Source organism: Phalacrocorax aristotelis, chromosome W, assembly GCF_949628215.1.
Source record: "Phalacrocorax aristotelis chromosome W, bGulAri2.1, whole genome shotgun sequence".
Taxonomy (NCBI): domain Eukaryota; kingdom Metazoa; phylum Chordata; class Aves; order Suliformes; family Phalacrocoracidae; genus Phalacrocorax; species Phalacrocorax aristotelis.
Window position 1 is genome coordinate 28264811 of NC_134310.1, and position 18168 is coordinate 28282978.

Sequence of the window (18168 nt, forward strand, 5' to 3'; positions counted from 1 at the left end):
ATTTTCAGAGCAAAACTCCACCGGTACTTGTAGCACAGAAGATAAGTGATTACTCCGTGGTCTAAACAGCAGAAGGTTAAAACGGAAGAGGCTGCGTTTCTAGAGATCTCCCTTTATCCTCTCTGTTCCTCTATCAACGACAGAGCTCAACCTTTTCCCCCTATTGCCCTTCAACAACTTCTTTCACAGACCTCCGTATCCTCCGTTATCACCACTGGACAAGGTGGCACACAACTCCAGAACCTTTTACCTTTCCCAAACTCACGTTCGCTGATCCCGACAGGTCCACGCAGCAGCACCAGCATCTCCGTTGGTTGTAGCCGTGGCGGCTGTCCTGGGCTGGGAGGATGCCTTGCAGGAAGCAGACAAACACACGGGGTTTGTAAATGGCACCGGTCCCATTCCGGAATATTTGAGACATTCCCCGTAGCTCCAAATGAGCACGTAATTTGTGAAAGGGTTGGGAGGCGAAACAAGATTTTTTTTCTTATCCTTACTGATAGACGAGATAAGAGTTGTAACATTGTCCCGAGAAATGTCAATGGGAAGAGTTTCCTTTACGTTTTAGTAAGCGTGTTGTTTTTGGAAGTCACTGTCTATGGGAAGGGAGGCACCTGCAGTTAATTTTATCCGTGTAAATACAGGCCTCCTAATGTTCCCAACTCGCGGCTCCATGGGGTCGTGGCATTATGTACTGTAATATCTTATTTTATAAATAACACTTTAATTTTAGTGCTGATTGTAAAACCTTGCATTTATTTGGCACTTGCTCCTTCCCGAGTTGGTGCTAAGAACTGAAATCCTGTGTGTGGATAATGGCATTGGAGTCGATGCGGTTTTGCAGGGTTGTTCCTTGGACGTCTCTGGTGTTGGGGAAAAGGGAGGGATAAGAGTTGTTAGAGCAGTTGAGCACCGTGAATAAGTGACGTTCAGTTTCCTTGAACGTATTGTGATGTTTCCTGAATTTCGCGTGGTAACTGCAGCCGGTGCCAGGCGTTGCTGGCAGTCTTGTAGAAGCATGTTGAACTCTTATTTTCTGTTCTATTCTAGTTTCTCTGCTTAGTTTGTAGGTTGGGGGGGATCTGGGAGTGGTACTGCTGTTAGTCACCAAGGCAACCAAAAGTCCTTGTGCTCTTTCCACTCCGGTGGACCTCTATAACCACGATCTTCCCAGGCACGCTGCTGCCATCGTAATGCCCGGGAGCAGTTTGCCCTGTGCAGCTTGCGGACTGCCGCCGGTGGGGTTTAGGTTTCTGCCTCTCTGCTCTCGGTGACATGAAGAACTAATTGAAGGATGTAAGCCACAGTGCTTTTTCTTGCAGCAGCTCTCCATCAACCCATTCTGCTGTGGAGCTTTAGATTATACCAGGTCTCTACTGGACATGGTTTTGTTTAATTTTTAATAGCTGTTACGGTACACTAATGCACTCGGATTAGGTGTTGTCTTGACGCGTTTAGAGCAAATAAATGCTCATGAGGAAACAGACGATCACGAGTAAAAATTAAAAATTGTTCTACAGATAAAAATGAGTTACAGAGCTCTGCAGCAAACACTACTGAGCGACTTACTGAATTTGGAATCTTCTTGACAGGCAGAGAATGACTTGATCTTGAGGAGGAGTGATCAAGTACGAAATGCTATTTATGTACAACATGATTTAATGTATAATTTCATAAGGAGGTGAGACCCGTATGGATTTCAATGGAAGCCATGCCGCTCAGCACTTGCAGAAATTCAGGAAACAAGCACAAACTCTGTAGTGCTAAATTAAGATCACATGCTTGCAACACACACTCGGAGGAGTTACTGCTGTGGGCGATTAGTCCTTGGGTTTCCTTTTTTTTTTCCTTCTTGGTTTTGTTTTTGTTTAGAACCACAAGAACCTATTTCTACGGAGGTCTTTATCACGACTATACAGTTAGGAAATGAAATTACAGTTCCCACTGCAATTGTAATTCAAGTATGATTATGCGTGTGTGTGTGTGAGACCGTTCATGGATAAATTTCTATGACAGATACTGCAGCCATTTACAGTAAGAGAAGAAAAAACACAGGGAAACGCAGAGCTTGCCGATACTGTTTCTGTGGGACTCTGGCGTTGAGTTATACGCATGTGCGTGTCGTATAGCATTACACTAACCTAAGCTCTGGCATTGAGTGATACATAGCGCGGCCAAAACAAGCCATTTTAAGCTGTCTCAATGCCGGGTTCATACTGGCTTCCTCCTACGTTTTTCTCCTGGTTATAAATATGCCTCACGAGTTAAACGCTTGCCGTGAGAAAAAACCCTGCAATAGCCGGTTAAATTGCATTAGCCTAATGAGTTTTGCGGCTTCGTGGGCAGAGAGTGGCGTGGACTCCCGTGCAAGCGGTGGGAGGTGAGGGCTTGCTTGGGGAGCCCCGTTTTGGCTGGCTGGCAAGGGGTTAAGGCGTGTTTGCCTTGTGCAGATAGCGGAGCGGTTGGATGCCTCCCTGCGCAGCCAGCAAATGCATTGGCTGAGGTTGAGGGCGGTTCTCCTGCCGCAGTTGTTTTCTGTCCTGGACTTCGTTGGATCTGGAGCCTCCTAATTGCCTTGTCTGTAATCAAAATACAGCTTGTGTAATTCCTGAAAAAGGGCCTGACAGTGCAAGGCGAGTTTGCTCCTTGCTGCTGGCTCATCACGGGACACAGCTGGCGACCCCGGCTGGCCGAGGGGACCTGCGGTGGCTGGGCTGCCCCTGCTGCCCCGCGTTCACAGGGACGGGGCTTGTTATTGCATGGTAGAAAGATCATGTTGATTCATGACAAATCGGCCCCAGAACCGTGTGGGAACATCTGTCCCTGTACAGCGCATATGCAGCATCTTGACGTTCATACATGCGGTTTAGAATTTCTTCTTAATGAACTGTGTAACTCTTATCATACCCAAACCACCAGCCGTTTGCATACTCAGCTCACCCAGGACGTTGCTATTTAAACCCATCCAGTGGCGGAGGATCCCAAAGGAGCAGCAAAACTTACCCTGAGTGCTTTTTTTTTTTCTCTTTTTCCTTTTTCTGACAATTCGCTGCTATTGTTTTGTTAACAAAAAGCAAGAAACAAGACCTAACACAAATGTATTTAACCATACTTCAGACAAACTGTGTTTATTAGCTGAACAGCTCAATGCATAATTAATTTGCCTGTTAAATACGGATCTCCTGGTTACCTGTGTTGGCTCAGGAATATGTTTACGGTATCAGGCTGTTTTGTTTCCACCTGAAGCACAGGGAAGTGGTGAAACGACGGGAGCGATCCACAGAGGTAGAAATTCCTTTGCGCTGACTCTGCTGCCTTTTGTCCCCCCCAGCTGGGCCTCAGCAGCATAAAGAAATGCCAGTTTGAATCTATAATCAGAGAGGTTTGTAAAATGCATTGTTTCCTAAGCCTTTGGAGCCACTCTTGCTAGCTAGTTAAATATTTATTCACCCCTGGAACAACAGGTTTGAAACTCTGTGTCTGCTCCGTTTCTCCACCATCCCAGGCAGATCAGTTAAGCGTTACACTGTTCGTCATCTTTGGGACAGGGATTTTTAAAGTCCTGTTCTTAAAGACCTGATGGAGAGGTTTCATGGCTGTGATGAACAGCTTCGCTCTGGTGCCACTGCTGAAGCACTTTTCCTGCGGCAGCTTTTATGGCACGGTGTGGTGGCTTCTGCCCCCGCGCCAAAATAGCTGTTCCCTTGTCTCTAACTAGGGTTTATGAAGTTCCCTTTTGACTTTCTCATCCTCTGTGAGGAATGAAGAGAGCTGGCTTCCTTCCCTGTGCTGGGGGGGAGGCACCGCATTGTCCCAAAGTCCCGCAGTGCTAACCAGGGGCTGGGTAGATGCTCCGTGTAAGCATAGCCTGTGCCTCCCCGGTGTGTCCCGGATTGTGCCGCAGCTCCCCAAAGCGCGACCTCATCGCAAAGAGGCAAATCTACGTGGGCTAATGACAGTTATTGGAGTCTGCAAACCTCGATGACGAAGGGGTAATGAGGTGCACTCGGTCAGCGCAAACCTATTCGCTGGTGGCCTGCAGTGAAAGTGTAACGTGGCAGCAAAGAAAAAACCAAACAGAAAAACGCATCTGACCCATCCGGAGTCCTATAACCTGGATGCTGCGGTAATAGTTATAAGAAGGGGTGGCGAAGATATGCTGCAGAGGTTTCTACGTGACTTTCAGGTGCTTTCTAGCATGCATGCTTTGATAATGTCAAGATGACACCTAATTGGGGTCTTGTGTAATAAGGATTTGCGCAAAATAGTGATTGACGATTTCTGGTCTTGAGCAGTTAATGGAAAAAAAGATGTTGCCTTGGCTGCTTTGCTTGCTTCAAGCTGTCTTAGACATCAAAAGCTTGTAGAACAGGAAAAAGAGAAACGTTAAGAACGGTTTAAAAATAGTTTAATTGTATCTTCTAAAAACCTTTAGAGTTGAGAAATCAAACAGTTTCTGCTCTGTGAATATTTGCAGCTGAGTTCAAAATGTGTAAATAAGCACAAGACTTTGAAGGTTAGTTTCCATAACAAATTGAAGAAAAAAAACAAACTGTGTGGCACAATGTTAAATAGGTGCCGTGTGTCACTGGGTGTTTTGCATGGGGGCCAACTTTTCCAAACTACCCGTCTGCTCCGCTGACTCCTTGAGAAACAAACGCGGTCTTTGGAGTATTTTAAACTTTGTACTTCTTAAGCGTGAAACAGACCTGGGTAAATACCCTTTCGCAGCAAGCGCCACGATGAATGCCGTGACTTGCGCTGCCGGCGCTCGCCCTCCAGCTTGCACAAATCCTTCCTGCACGCGTTCCCCGTGGCGGTTTACGTCCCAGCTGGATGCGAACGCCATTTCGAGGAGGTGTGTGCTGCAGCGCGCTGGCGCTAGCAAGGGCACGAGTCCTTGCAAGACATCGGTGTGCGGATGGAACGTGGGGAGGTGTGTGAGAAATAGCCCAGACTTTGTTCCCCCCCATAACCCTTGATATTTTAGACTGGAATTAGTAAATTTGATCGTGTTTTGAACTAAATTCTGGAATTTTCTGTTTTTCTGTTGCCAGTATTTCTAATAAACTGACATCTGTTGCTAGACTGTGCTTCATCTGTGGCCGGGTTTTAAAACAAGGTTCTCATTTTATAGTTAGTCTAATACAAGGTATCATCTGCAACTTGCTTCTATTTGGTTGCTGCATTTCGATCAGTTACTGTTTGGGACAGGTTCACAAAATAAGATCTACTGCTAGAAAAGGGCAAAAAGCTGGTCAGCATAAAAGAAAATTAATTTGAAATGCGCTCCTGTGTTTCTTGGGGGATGCACAGAGAAAATACCTGCAGTGAATGACTGACATGGAAGCAGTAAGATAGTTGAGATTAAATTGACTTGTGATAGAATCTCAGCCTTACCCATATTTCATATTTCTTCAAAGGATTTACCGGGCTGGAAGAAACCAGAGGTTGCTCATCTTTGCTATCCCGCCTACTGCAGCTACTGCTGCTTATTCCAAGAATGGCATTAACCGCTTTAACACACTTAATTCTGCAATCCTTTAACATGGGGCGGAGCGTGGTGAAGGGGGATTTTCTTCCTACCCACAGCTGGGGATTTGATCTCAAAACATCAGCAGCGTGCCGTACTGTGGATCCTACGTGCTGCTCATTTAGTTGAACAAGACCAGACCGTGTCCCACTGTTGGGTTTGCTCACACACGTTAGCCAGAAATTAAGAATAATATTTTAGCCCCTGGACATCGGTGTGGCTGGGAACTTGCCAGATAAAGCCCTTCCTGCTTCAGCACTGAATATTGGACAGAAAGCTGGGGAAATTTTGAGGCAGATGGTGTTAATTCAGTGTGAATTGACTTGGTCTGGCCAGCGCAGATCACAGGAGGACTTATCTCTGTCTTCCTTCGCCGAGGGCGCTTGGGCAGGACATCAGAAGCCATTCAGATGTGCCCTCAGACAAAACTCTCCTGCTTGGTGAGAAGGTGGCGATGTCTTAATCTGCATCTTGGCAGCGCACAGCTGCGGCCCAAAGGCTGTACATCACCATGCAGATAAATCCAGGCCCGTGTCCCCCATCCTTCATCTCCGGTTCCTCCTCCTGCTGTTTAAATGGCTGCATCAAAGCCGTACTTGGCTTTGGGGCGTGCTCCTGTAGTGGTGATTTCAGCTTTGTTACATCTTTTCTGACTTGAAGTTCTGTGGCGTGGTCTGGATTAAGCAGTCAGATTTAATGGATTCAGCCTCATTTGAATGACTACGACTGAGTGTGAAGGTGCTGAGCAGCAGAGGGGCAGGACTGTCCTTCCCTTCAAAGCTTCTCTGGTTTTGCCCAGCCTCCCCTCCAGCTCCTTGCTCAGTGTTAGTCATGGTGTTTGCTCTGAGCTATGCTGCTGCTTGGTTTTTATTTCAAAGCCCAAACCGCTCATTAAAAGTATTGTGAGGCGCTAAGTAGTGGGTAATTAAAAAGTAAACCATAAAAACCTCAAGCAATAACACCCGTGGGTGCCCTTCTTCTTGGAATTACTGGGAGAGTCACCAAAGAGCTCAGCTGGGGTGCCAGGGCAGCAGGCTTCCTCCAGGGAAACCGGTGACAGGTTGATAGGCAGATTGGAAGTAAATCCTTATAAAACCAAAGGATTATGTAAAAGTATTGTTGAACATGCATTATTTGCAGCGTTACTGTGGGAAACTTCATTTCTTAAACTAAGAAACTAGAATCTTCTGGCTGAAACTGGCTGTCCCAGGCTGGGAAGCTCTTGCTGTAGGCTCATCACTTGTGGGCTTCAGAAATAATGTCGGAGTCACTAAAGCACTCCAGGGAGCCCTGTCCTACTGGACCGAGAGAAGAGGAAAACTTGTTTTTCTCTCTTTGAAGACGAGCATTAGTGAATTGTGAGGGTGAACGATGACACTTTTCAAAAATGTTATTAAAATTTGGAATTTACGTTGAGAAGTGGAGAAGAGGCAGACGTCTGCGCTGCACGGATGCCTCTTTGAAAAGAGAGTTGCCAGGCCAAGCAGGATGAAGCGCCATTGCTCGTAAGGCTTTCGTGGTCGCCCGTCATCGAGTTGTCCTGCGATACTCAGTTGTCTCTTATCTTCTCTCTTCACAGTTTGTCCACCTGCCTGCAAGTCCCAAGGCTGCACCTCTGACGGTCAGTGCTGCCACAGCGAATGTCTCGGGGACTGCACGGAGCCGAACAACCCTGAAAAATGTGTGGCTTGCCGCAACTTCTACCTTGAAGGCAAATGCGTGGACACCTGCCCACCCGGTTACTATCGCTTTGAGGGGTGGCGTTGTGTGACCTTCAGCTTCTGCCAGGAACTGCACAACAAATGCAAAAACGCCAGGGAGTCGGGGTGTCACGTTATCCACAATAACGAGTGTGTTCACGAATGCCCGTCAGGGTACATCATGAATTCCAGCAAGTAAGTACAAGCGTCTGCAGGTAAAGAAAACGTGCTGTAGTTTATGTACCATGCTTTTCTCTCGCTTGGGCAGAGGGTTTGTGTTCTGTGTTAAGACTGAGAAAACTTTCTGGCGTTGGAGTGTCTGTGACGATTACCTGGTCTATTTTAATATGATTTGCAAACTAATACCTCGCTAATTCAAGCCGTTAAAAGCAGACAGGTCTACCGACCATGTGCCAGTGGTTTGTTCTTCCCTCGGCTTCCCTTCTTTTAAGTTTGGAAACACTAGGAAGGGGAGATTGAAGGAGGGGACAAGGAGGAGGAGCATCCTCAAGCTGGAAGGGTCTTTCTGTAATCGAATGGGACGAGGGAGATGGGCAATGGAGAGGCTTTAGTAGCCCTGCTTCCCTCCACCTCCAAAGCAGACCTCGGACTAGAAAGCCATGCTATTAAACAGAACAGGGGAAAGTCGTGTCTAATGAAAAGAGCGTAGCATATTCTGAGTGGATCATTCTCAGAATATCTGTCCCTCGTCCCTGTAATTACTTTCACTGAGCAAGTTCAAGCTGTGCCAGACATAAACGGACAATGTAACAAACAAGTGTAGCATGCGTCAAAGCAGGGAACAGCCATTCTGGTTATTCCCAGGGTTTTTCAACAAAGGAGTTAAATAATTTATGTTGCAGAGCTGTTTATCACTGAAAACTTTGCTTTTTGTCCCACAATAACATTATATTTTGTGATGAGTCAGATTTCCTATGAATATTGGTAGCTTTGTGCTCGCATGTATTTGCTCCTGCCACTATAATTTCAGGGACTTTACTCTGACAGGACTTTTTATTCCATTTCCTGTTTTGCTTTTCAAAAGAATGAACCAGCAGCCCCCAAAGTAGATACGCCGCTTGTGTAACAGCATCCATCGCCTCTCTCCTGTGCTTGTTCCAGGCCGCTGTCAGTAGGACCTCGCAACACTGCTCCGTGCTTTTCCTAGAGCATTTATTTCTCTGAACTAGTTGGGAACACATTCTTGTGGTGCTATGACCAGGGCAAGCAATCGTCTTGCTGCCATTTAAGAAGTATTTCCCCAGAGCATAAAGCACGTGCTCGCTTGCCTTTTTTTAAAGGGACTTTATGTGCAGTCCTTAGAGGATTCCCAGATGACCGGCCAGCTCTCCGCTCATCAGTTACATGTTCGGTTAATGATCTTGGGGCGGAGACTGGGCCCGGGTTTCTTGGTCTTGCAGCCCCTGGTATGTATAGCGCTGAGCAGCGTCGTGGTGGGTGGGCTACGCAGAATAGTCACAGTCACTTCATTCGGGATTCTGTTGCGTAGGAAGGGACGGAGCGATGAGCATTCCCAAGGTGGAGATGAGAGTTTAAACAATCATCAGCAGTTATTTGGAGTTCCTAAGAGCCATGTGCTGCACGCTGCAAGTGAATCTCGTGACATACCGTCAGGACGCTGTCGCTTTGAATTGATTACTCTGCTTTTGAGAACTGCTGGGGATGCCCCAGACGACGTTCTGCAGGAGCATCACGTCTGCATTCCTGACTCTTGTTTTTCAGCTTGCACTGTACGCCCTGCGCAGGGCCCTGCCCAAAGGTCTGCTACTACGGGAAGGAGAAGACAATCGATTCAGTGACATCGGCACAGGAGCTCCGTGGCTGCACGGTTGTCAATGGAAGCTTAGTTATAAATATCCGTGGAGGAAGTAAGTTCTGCATGAGTAAGGGGGTAGGGAGCACTGCATGGCAAATCAGTGACTATGATGCCGTCCGTGAGCTACGGCGTTTCTCTTTTGCTTCGACCACTCTGAATCTTAGAGTGATTCAGAAAAATAACCACATAGCAGAGGCTCTTGTGATGAGTTCATTTGGGGTCTTTTGCTAACTGATTTTTGTAAGGCCTTATGAATTAATGTAAAGCGGTTCTGTTTAATATGTTTGGGCTCCAATATCAGTATTTTTCTCTGTGATATCAGAAAACTAAACCTGATGTTTTCCTCTCCATAGATAACATAGCAGCTGAGCTAGAAGCGAATCTTGGCTTGATAGAAGAAATCTCAGGTTACCTGAAAATTCGCCGGTCTTATGCCTTGGTTTCTCTTTCTTTTTTCCGTAAACTACATCTGATTAGAGGAGAAACGCTAGAAGCTGGGTGAGTTCTTTCAAAAGGTCCTTTATGTTAATGCCTAGAAGCATAAGGAGCACTAGTGCTGTCAGGGTGATTCGTATTGGTAAACAATTCCTAAGTTACTTTTAAATGTTCCTCTGCCCGTGGCGTGTGGCCTACCAGGGAAGGTAGTTTGTGTTCGATTTTCTTTGGTGTCTGGGTTAGTGCACGAGGAAGGAAGAGCTTTTAGTGGATCCCCTCCCAATCTACTTTTTCATCCTCTGCTTTCAGGAATTATTCATTTTATGCCTTGGACAACCAGAACCTTCGCCAGCTCTGGGACTGGAGTAAACACAACCTCACTATTGCACGAGGCAAACTCTTCTTCCATTATAATCCCAAACTGTGTTTGTCGGAAATCCACAAGATGGAGGAGATCTCTGGGACTAAGGGGCGTCAGGAAAGGAATGACATAGCCCTGAAGACGAATGGTGATCAAGCCTCATGTAAGAAATTCTCAGAATGGAGCGAGGATTGCATCATTTTCCTTCCCCTCTGCCTTGCAAACCTCATACTCTTACTTCTCCCAGCGTAGCCTATGATGCTTTTCCAGGGACTGTCCTTGTCCTCTTGGTAAAGCACCCAGCATGTGACTTGCCGCCTGCTTGTGCACTGCAGCGACACTGTCAATATGCCATGAGTAAAAGCACTTAGGGGTTCTGCGTCTGGCCAGGAGCCTGCCTTGCCACCTTTGGTCTTCAGAAGCTTGTTCTTTGTGAGCTCAGCTGTGAGGTTTTCAGGGTTGAGTGCATTGTTGTGTCTTTCTGAAAAGTTTAGCGCGACATAACCTCAGTCCAGACTGGGACTTTGTGTTACTGCCGAGTACCTGATTAATAGTCATAACCTTCTTTTCCCATGTCATGAGGCGACAGTACGCACACAGAACAAACACCACAGAGAAACAGGATTTCCACCCATCTCGAGAGCCGTATGAGGGAGTTGCTATGACAACAGTCAGAGAAATTTTTGCAACGATTTTTGTTACGCTTCTCCGAGGTTTTTAAGCTAACGGCTTTCGTCAAGAACAACGATAAGACAATGCCTGTGTCAGCATGACTAAGGAGCAACACACAGGGTAGCTCTATGCTCTTAACTAAAGTCGTGCTACTGAAGATGTAGTTTTGCAAACACCTCTTTTGGCAGCAATACTGCCATAAGCACATTCCTTCTGCACCCCAGCCCTGCTGTTTGCTCCCATTCTGCGCCACACACAATCCCCCTTCCCTGTTTGTGCCCGTAAAACTCTTACAGGGCTGCATGGAGAGCGAGACTGTAGTAGTAATCTGGGGTAAAAAATGGCAAGCTTTGTTGTGCTTAGCTTGTGTCGTCCCTCTGCTCTGATTTATTGCCTAGCTTTACACGCAGAGGAGCAAAGGCACGCACAGTTTGACACAAGATGCTTGAGCAGGTATTGCCACCAAAAAACCCAGTATTAATTAAACTATGATTTCAGTTCCTTGCTCTTGTCACAGCTTGCAGTGCAGCTGAGATCATCCTCTGGCTGCGCTGTTACTCTGCGTTTGGTGACCGGACTGCCTAAACAGCCCCTTCCCCGGTTCTGCCCTCGTTGCTACACTGCTGTAGCTATTTGTGAGCAGACTTAAAAAGTGAAGATTTTTCAGCCAAATCAGTTTCCTGATCTGGTTTGCCATGTATCAACACATGCAGCCATGCCAGCACAGGGGGGAGAGGGGAACGTAATGATTGCCTGCCTAAAAACTGGCAGAACCCGTGAAAAACCCTACGTAGGGCCACACCCTCAGGGGTGTCACAGCTCTCGCTTGGGCAGAGTGAAGGAGGTACAAGGAATTCACTGCCTATAAAGGTCATCTCCTCCCATGAGACGCTAACAAGCTCTTCCCACATCTGGGGATGAAACTCAGTTTGGGGGTTCAAATCCAGCTCTGTCGTGTGGTCGTGTGCAGCTCCCGGGCTGGCTGGGTGGTTTGTTTAAGGGCAGCTGGGGGAGGTGGTTGCACTTCTCTTCGCCAGCTTTAACGCCACTCTGCCGAGCTGTTCCCTGTGCCACCGTCCAATTCAAACCACACGTTGCCAGTGTGCTTGGCTTTTTGTTTGTTTTTACATTTCAAGTCTAGTTTTCACATTGGCAGCATCCTGTTTACAAAAGAAGAAAAGAATTAAAAAAAAAAAAAAAAGCCCTTGTTTGTTCTGGATGTGGTGCCAGTGAAATGAATGTTCTTCCTCCCGTGTGCAGCTACTTCAGGAATGGCAAATCCAGTCAGAGCTACACAGTTTGTCCTTCTTGGGCTGCTTGGACATACCATATCCTAACGTGTCCCTTGAGTCTCAAAACTCCACCCGCCTGCCACTGTTTGTTGTCCTTCCCTCCTGTTTGCAAAGGGACCGTGCTATTCCCACGCGGGGCTGGGAATTCACGCACTTTGAAGGCAGAGGCTACAAAAGCTCTGCAAACCGTGTTATTGGGTTCAGCTATATAGATCATGATTTGTAATGATTTTTAAAATATGTTGCCTTTAGATTTCCCACTTTCTAGAATTTAGTTCAACTTTTCTACAGGGTCATTTTCATAAAATCATAGAAAAATTTAAGCTGGCAGGAACCAGGTCATCTATTCCAACCCCTGGGTTAAGGCAGGAGCAGCGTCGAAGTAAGATACGGTTTTAATAAGCAGCTCTTCTCAATGCGAACGTTCTCGTATTGATCTGAGGAGAAAAGAAACGTCTAAGGTAGTTAAAGATAGAAACCTGTATTTTTTAACATTAACAAAATTATTGTTGCTTCTCTTTTCTTACAGGTGAAAATGAATTGCTGAAATTTTCTTCCATTAGAACATCTCACGACAAGATCCTGTTGAAGTGGGAGCCGTACTGGCCTCCCGATTTCCGTGATCTCCTGGGATTTATGCTTTTTTACAAAGAAGCGTAAGTGATCCACCCTTAAGTTACAGAATAATGGCTGTGCTGGGCTTCCACTAACGGCAGTTGGCATTGATGAGTAGATACTAAACCTGCTGTAGGCGTAGCTTTTAGTCTCTGTGATTGCCTGGCTCCTACACTTAATGTTTCAATGTTACCCTTATATAAACATGTTCATTAAGATCCCTGACATACCTGCGTTGTGTACAGTCAATATTCCTCATTTAAGAGCAATCCAAGCATCAGTTGTTCCAACTATTCAAGACATACAGACTCTGTCCATGGAGTTTATCATCCACCCACTATGTCTGTGGGATGTTGAGGTTGTTATTCCCTTTGAGGTGGAAAACATTATTTTAGAATCAAGGTTACCAAGCTGATTTTCATAAAGCTGAAAATAAATAGCCTGGATTTAGTTGTTGGGATCATCTGTGGAACGGTACCCAATCTGCAATGCTGTTAGGAGACTGGGTTGCAAAGCTCCCTAGGCTTCCTTTTCGGAATACCTACCGTGAGATAGTTATACTCTCTCCAAAGGGTAAAGGATTATACCTTTCAGTGACATGTTTAGAAATTTTGGTTTTAAAAACTTGCATCAGGAGTCTGTTAATTTGAGGCTTTTCTTTTTTTTTCCAAAGTCCATACCAAAATGTGACGGAGTTTGATGGCCAAGACGCTTGCGGGTCAAATAGCTGGACGGTTGTGGATGTTGACCCACCCCCACGGTCAAATGAGCCCAAAGCCCAAGCCCAGCCAGGCTGGCTCCTGAGGGGCTTGAAGCCATGGACACAGTATGCTGTGTTTGTTAAGACTCTGGTCACCTTCTCAGATGAACGAAGAACATATGGTGCAAAGAGTGAAATCATCTACGTCCAGACCAACGCCACTGGTCAGTATCATTAAATTAATGTTGCCTTGCAAATGAAAAAGAAAAATAGACCTAAATAGTCCTCTGCCTGGTAGCCACGATAGTCCCGTACCCACGAAACCTTCCACGGCCTTTGCTGCTCTGCTCTGGTAGGAAGGTACTCCTAAAGAAGGGGAAGAATGTCTGCTTCCCTGCACGGGGAGACGGTGCCAACGTCCGCTTCTCCCCTCAGGCCCACGTGGCCACCCGTAAGAGCTTGCGTGCGCGCTGGCGTATGCTGCTGCAGGACTGTCGGGCGTTGGTGGACCTGCTGTGGAGAGCTCTGCTTATTCCCGTGGCAAGGGAACCTTGCCTGGGCACACCCCGGTCTGTCAAGCTCTCGCAGAGCAGTGGAAGTGACCTCTGTCTCTTTTCCCACCCACGCAGTTCCGTCAGTCCCATTAGATCCGATATCTGTTTCCAACTCTTCATCCCAAATCATTCTGAAGTGGAAGCCACCCTCAGAGCCCAACGGAAACATCACGCACTACCTGGTGTTCTGGCAGCAGCAGGCAGAAGATAGCGAGCTTTACGAACTCGATTACTGCTTGAAAGGTGAGCGTGTGGTTCTCTCACGGTGCCTTCCTTTCAAGCTTTCTCAGAATTGCCTGGAGAGCTTTCACAGGCTCCGGAGGGGCTCTGGATGCCTAATTTTGCTCTTTTCAAGACTGTTGTTCAAGAAACAGGCTGAGATGCAGCTGTGTTCTCCCACTGCTCAGTTACATATACATTAGGTGCTGCTGCCAAGTTATGTGCTAAAGCTCTCCAAACACATTTTTTTACAAAGTAATCAGATGCTTTTTCCTTTGGGGATCTCCCTTCTGCACTCGTTCCTTTTAAACTGAGTAACAAGTTTAATAACAGCTACAGAGGTAGTAAGGGAAAATACCTGTGCTTCTGGAGATCAGTGGCCAAGTTAATTTTTGAAGGCATCTTGTGCCAGTTTGGGAATCCTTTCAGGATACGGAGTTTCACTGAGGACTCCCAGAATCTCACCTCCTGCCCCGTGTTACCTAAACTGAGATGAACTGGGGTGGGATTCTGTTTGACTACAGCAGCATCTGAGCTCCATTTCAAAAACAGCACAGTTTTGAATCAAAGCCCTGTCATAAGAGAGGGAAAGCTGCCCAGCCCTGGATGTGAAAGCTCAGGATGCCCAAACGTGCTCTGAATCTTCCGTACGCCAGCGTTCAGTCTTTGTGGGGTCAGACATCTGCTTCCGCTCTGCCAAGCACGAGTGATACTAAAACTGTTTTGTCCACAGGATTAAAACTGCCCTCAAGGACGTGGTCTCCTCCTTTCGAATCCGAAGACCCTCAGAAGTATAACCAAAGTGAAAACGAGGATGTCAGTGGAGAATGTTGTTCCTGTCCTAAAACAGACTCTCAGATACAAAAGGAGCTGGAAGAGTCTGCGTTCCGCAAGACGTTTGAGAACTATCTTCACAATGAGGTTTTTGTCCCCAGGTACAAATATCTGGCAACATTGCCTGGGTGGTTTGGGGTAGGGAAACGTAACTGGTTACAAAACAGAAGTCTTGGGCTGGACGTGGCCGTATTGCCAGTTTCTCTGGGCTTCCACGAGGCTGTCTAGACCAGCTGAATTTGTGTGTCGGAGGCTGGTGAGAGCTGAGCACCTACAACTGATGTTGTTACAGATTTGGAAGATCCTGCTCTAATTTCCTGCCTCTGAATTCTCCTCAGCTTGAGAATGAAGTGAGAACCCTTAACAAATAGCTAAATGCCCACAGCTCATTTAAACTCCTACGACGCCAAAAATAGCTATTTTTTTCTGTCCTAAAATTTTGTGGCCTAGCTTTTCATCCAGATGAAAAGAAAGGGAAAGAAAAAGGGAAGTTTACCATGTCACAGCCTTGTCCTTTAGCGCGGTATTTGCGGTCTTCCTCGCACTTAGTCTGGGAAATACCTCCAATACCATGAGGAATGCGACTGCTGTGGGTGGTGAAGGTCCTGTTTGGAATGGCACACACAGTGTCACATTAAGTGGTATTGAATGTCTTCACACTTCATATGCAACTTACAGAGGAAGCACTGGGAGTCAGGTTAGAGTCTGTAATGATTTACCCTCCTTGCTGTCATGTATTTGTGCTCTAAATTTATTCTCTGCTTACTGCCCTCAGCTAACAAACATTTATTTGCAGCTGCTTGACAAAAGCTACTTTATTGCACCGAACATTTTCTATTACTGAGTGCGTTACTGGGCAGTGCCTCTCCTCTGCGAGCCTGCAGTTGTCGCATGGAAGCTTGTGCAGAGTCCCTCCTTTTGCTCTTTCTTTGCTGTTAGTCAGGTCGCAAGGACAAGTTTCGGTGTGCAAACGGATACCAGGACACAGTGTTTAAAAGCAGAGGAGAACCAAGCCGTGTACAAAAGCCAAACTCCTCTTGATGTAGGCGGACAATCCTGACAGTCTGATTTCTTTTTTCTTGTTGTTTTTTTTTTTCCAATTTAAATGTGCAGCCAGCCCAGGGTGCTTCTCAGGCTAGTTTCTGGGGTACGTATTTTAGGAAGAAACCAGTCACCAGGATGTGCCACCTTGTCAGCCTGCTAAGGAAGAAATCACTTCCCCTAGGCTAACTAGTCCTTCTAATACAAGCCCTTTTTGCCGTTACAAGTCAGCAGTGAAGATACATTCCTGCTGCCAGGCATCCTGTTGCCTCTTCTGACAGGCTCCAGGCTGCAGCAACGTAAATTAGAATTGGTTGCCCTGTGAACGCGGTGCCTGTTGCCTGCTCACGGGGCGGCCTGTCTAGAGCCTGGCAACTGAACGTGGAGTGTGTTTTATTTCAGGTGCTTTTTCTGTGGCTCCTGATGGTTCGCTGACCTCTCTGCAGGCACTGCGTGGACTCCCCTTGAGATTAGAAGCCTTCTGCCGTTCATGGGGAGGAGTCTCGCAGGCCAGAATGAGGGAATAGGAGGTGGCAGGGGTGCAGAAGGCAGAGCAGTTGAGAAGTTACCCCCGCTACGGCTTGTCTCCTTGTTTTCCATGTACCATTTTCCTCCTGCTGTCCTGTTCCCAGCCCTCTGATCCCTGTGCAGTATCCAGCCCGTACAGGGCTCTGCCGCAGGTCTGCCGTGCTCTGCCTTAGTCCAGGTCTGAGCTCACCTGACCTGCTGAGAACCCCTCTGGAAATCATAGCAGCTGTTCCTCCCCCATGTGCATGGTTGATTACTCTAGGAGATACTATCACAAGTCTCGTGGGTTGATTTGCTCTGGCACTGGCAAGGCAAACTAGAAGTTTCTAAATGCTCCTTGCCATACCCACCTTCCCAGTCAGAGCTAACGGGTGTCTTTACACCACATGCTTTGTAACCTCCCTTTGTAGCTGCACAAAGTGGCCATCGGGATCTGATGCTTTGTTTCTTCTTTCCTGTGTTATTTGCTCTTATATTGGAACGAGTTTTGCCCGGGGAGGTTGTGGAGTCTCTGTCCTTGGAGATATTCAGAACCTGACCAGACATGGTCCTGAGCAACCTGCTCTAGCTGCCCCTGCTTTGAGCAGGGTTAGGCCATCTCCAGAGGTGCCTTCCACCCTCGACCGCTCCGTGATTCTGTGGAAAGCATGGGAAGGTTTCCAAAGTAATGAAGGTCCTGAGAGGCCGAGGGGAACTAAATGGCTGCCGTTCAGGGTGTGATTTCATGTACACTCTCCACCATCACTTCTGCAGGAAAAGCAGTCTCACGCTTCTCTCTGTCCCTGTCCTCTCTCTCCGTCACACACTTGTGCTGTTACAAATATTAGTGGGTTACAGAATGAACAAGATCTGGGAAATGACTCACGTTAAAAGTTACTTTTATTTCTTCCCTTGGTTTCCCAGTTCAATCCAATTAATTGTACAGGCAAATGTATAAATGCTTTTGCCAGCACAGGGGGGAAGGCAGGCCGGCTGTTCCTCTGCTAGTTTCAGGTGTGTGGAAAAACTTGGCTCAAGGTAGCTACGGCACTTTTAAAATCCCCAAGCAGAGGCCATGTTGCGTGTGATGAGTTGTCCCTTCCTTCCTTCCAACTGAGAGCCTTCGTGCACGCTGACGGTCTCTGGCGGGGGGAGGAGAAGGAACCTGAATCTGAGTATTTCACAGGGAAGGTCATTGGAGCTACCGAAATGGACAGAAGGAAAATTGCACTGGAACAATGATGGGAAGACATCAGATGTTTGAAAAGACAGAGAATTTGACAAGAAAATGGCTGCAAATCTAAGATAATAAATACATGAAGATCGGGGTTTACAGCTTCAAAAGTTTTCTTGTTTTCTGTTACTTGAGAAGGGAGAAATTCTTGCATTTTACTCTGCGTTGCATCAGTGGTCAAATTACTGTTTTACTTGTGAAAGACAAAATTCTTTTAAACATGAGGAAAAGCTGAATCCACAGTTTGTAAACAGTGGCGCGTAGCTTTGCTTTTAAGTCCAAACAAGGTTCTGGTTGACCGTAAAGAATCCTTCCAAAGGAGGGAGGTGGCATGACCCAGACCTGGGTCTCTGAACTCTGCCCCATTGTTAGGGGACACTGTTCAGAACAATGCACAAGCTGAGATAACAGCAGCTCCAAATGAGTTAATTAGTAATTAGAGAAGGAGAAGACTAAAAACCGGCGTGTGCTCTGCTGAGCCTGCCGTTTGGCATCCCGTTTTTTCATCAGCTGGCTGAATATGCTTACATCGCTGTGTGCAACCCGACGTTTAGTTGGAGGAAATCTTAAAATCTGCTTTCCAGCTGGTTGCATTTGCTGTCGGAGGAGAAATAACAGCAGGGAATGGAGCTTG

The 18168-nt window shown here is 46.7% G+C and overlaps 1 protein-coding gene across 1 annotated transcript in view; it reads left to right on the plus strand.

Moving 5' to 3' along the window:
* The window catches only part of INSR (insulin receptor), a 52649-nt gene that overhangs the window by 24052 nt on the left and 10429 nt on the right, over positions 1 to 18168 (plus strand). Inside the window, exons 3-10 of the mRNA XM_075076820.1 lie at positions 7113 to 7428; positions 8977 to 9122; positions 9424 to 9568; positions 9815 to 10029; positions 12360 to 12486; positions 13119 to 13369; positions 13775 to 13942; positions 14652 to 14853. Coding sequence (XP_074932921.1) covers positions 7113 to 7428; positions 8977 to 9122; positions 9424 to 9568; positions 9815 to 10029; positions 12360 to 12486; positions 13119 to 13369; positions 13775 to 13942; positions 14652 to 14853 — 1570 coding nt within the window. The remainder of the gene's footprint in view (positions 1 to 7112; positions 7429 to 8976; positions 9123 to 9423; positions 9569 to 9814; positions 10030 to 12359; positions 12487 to 13118; positions 13370 to 13774; positions 13943 to 14651; positions 14854 to 18168) is intronic.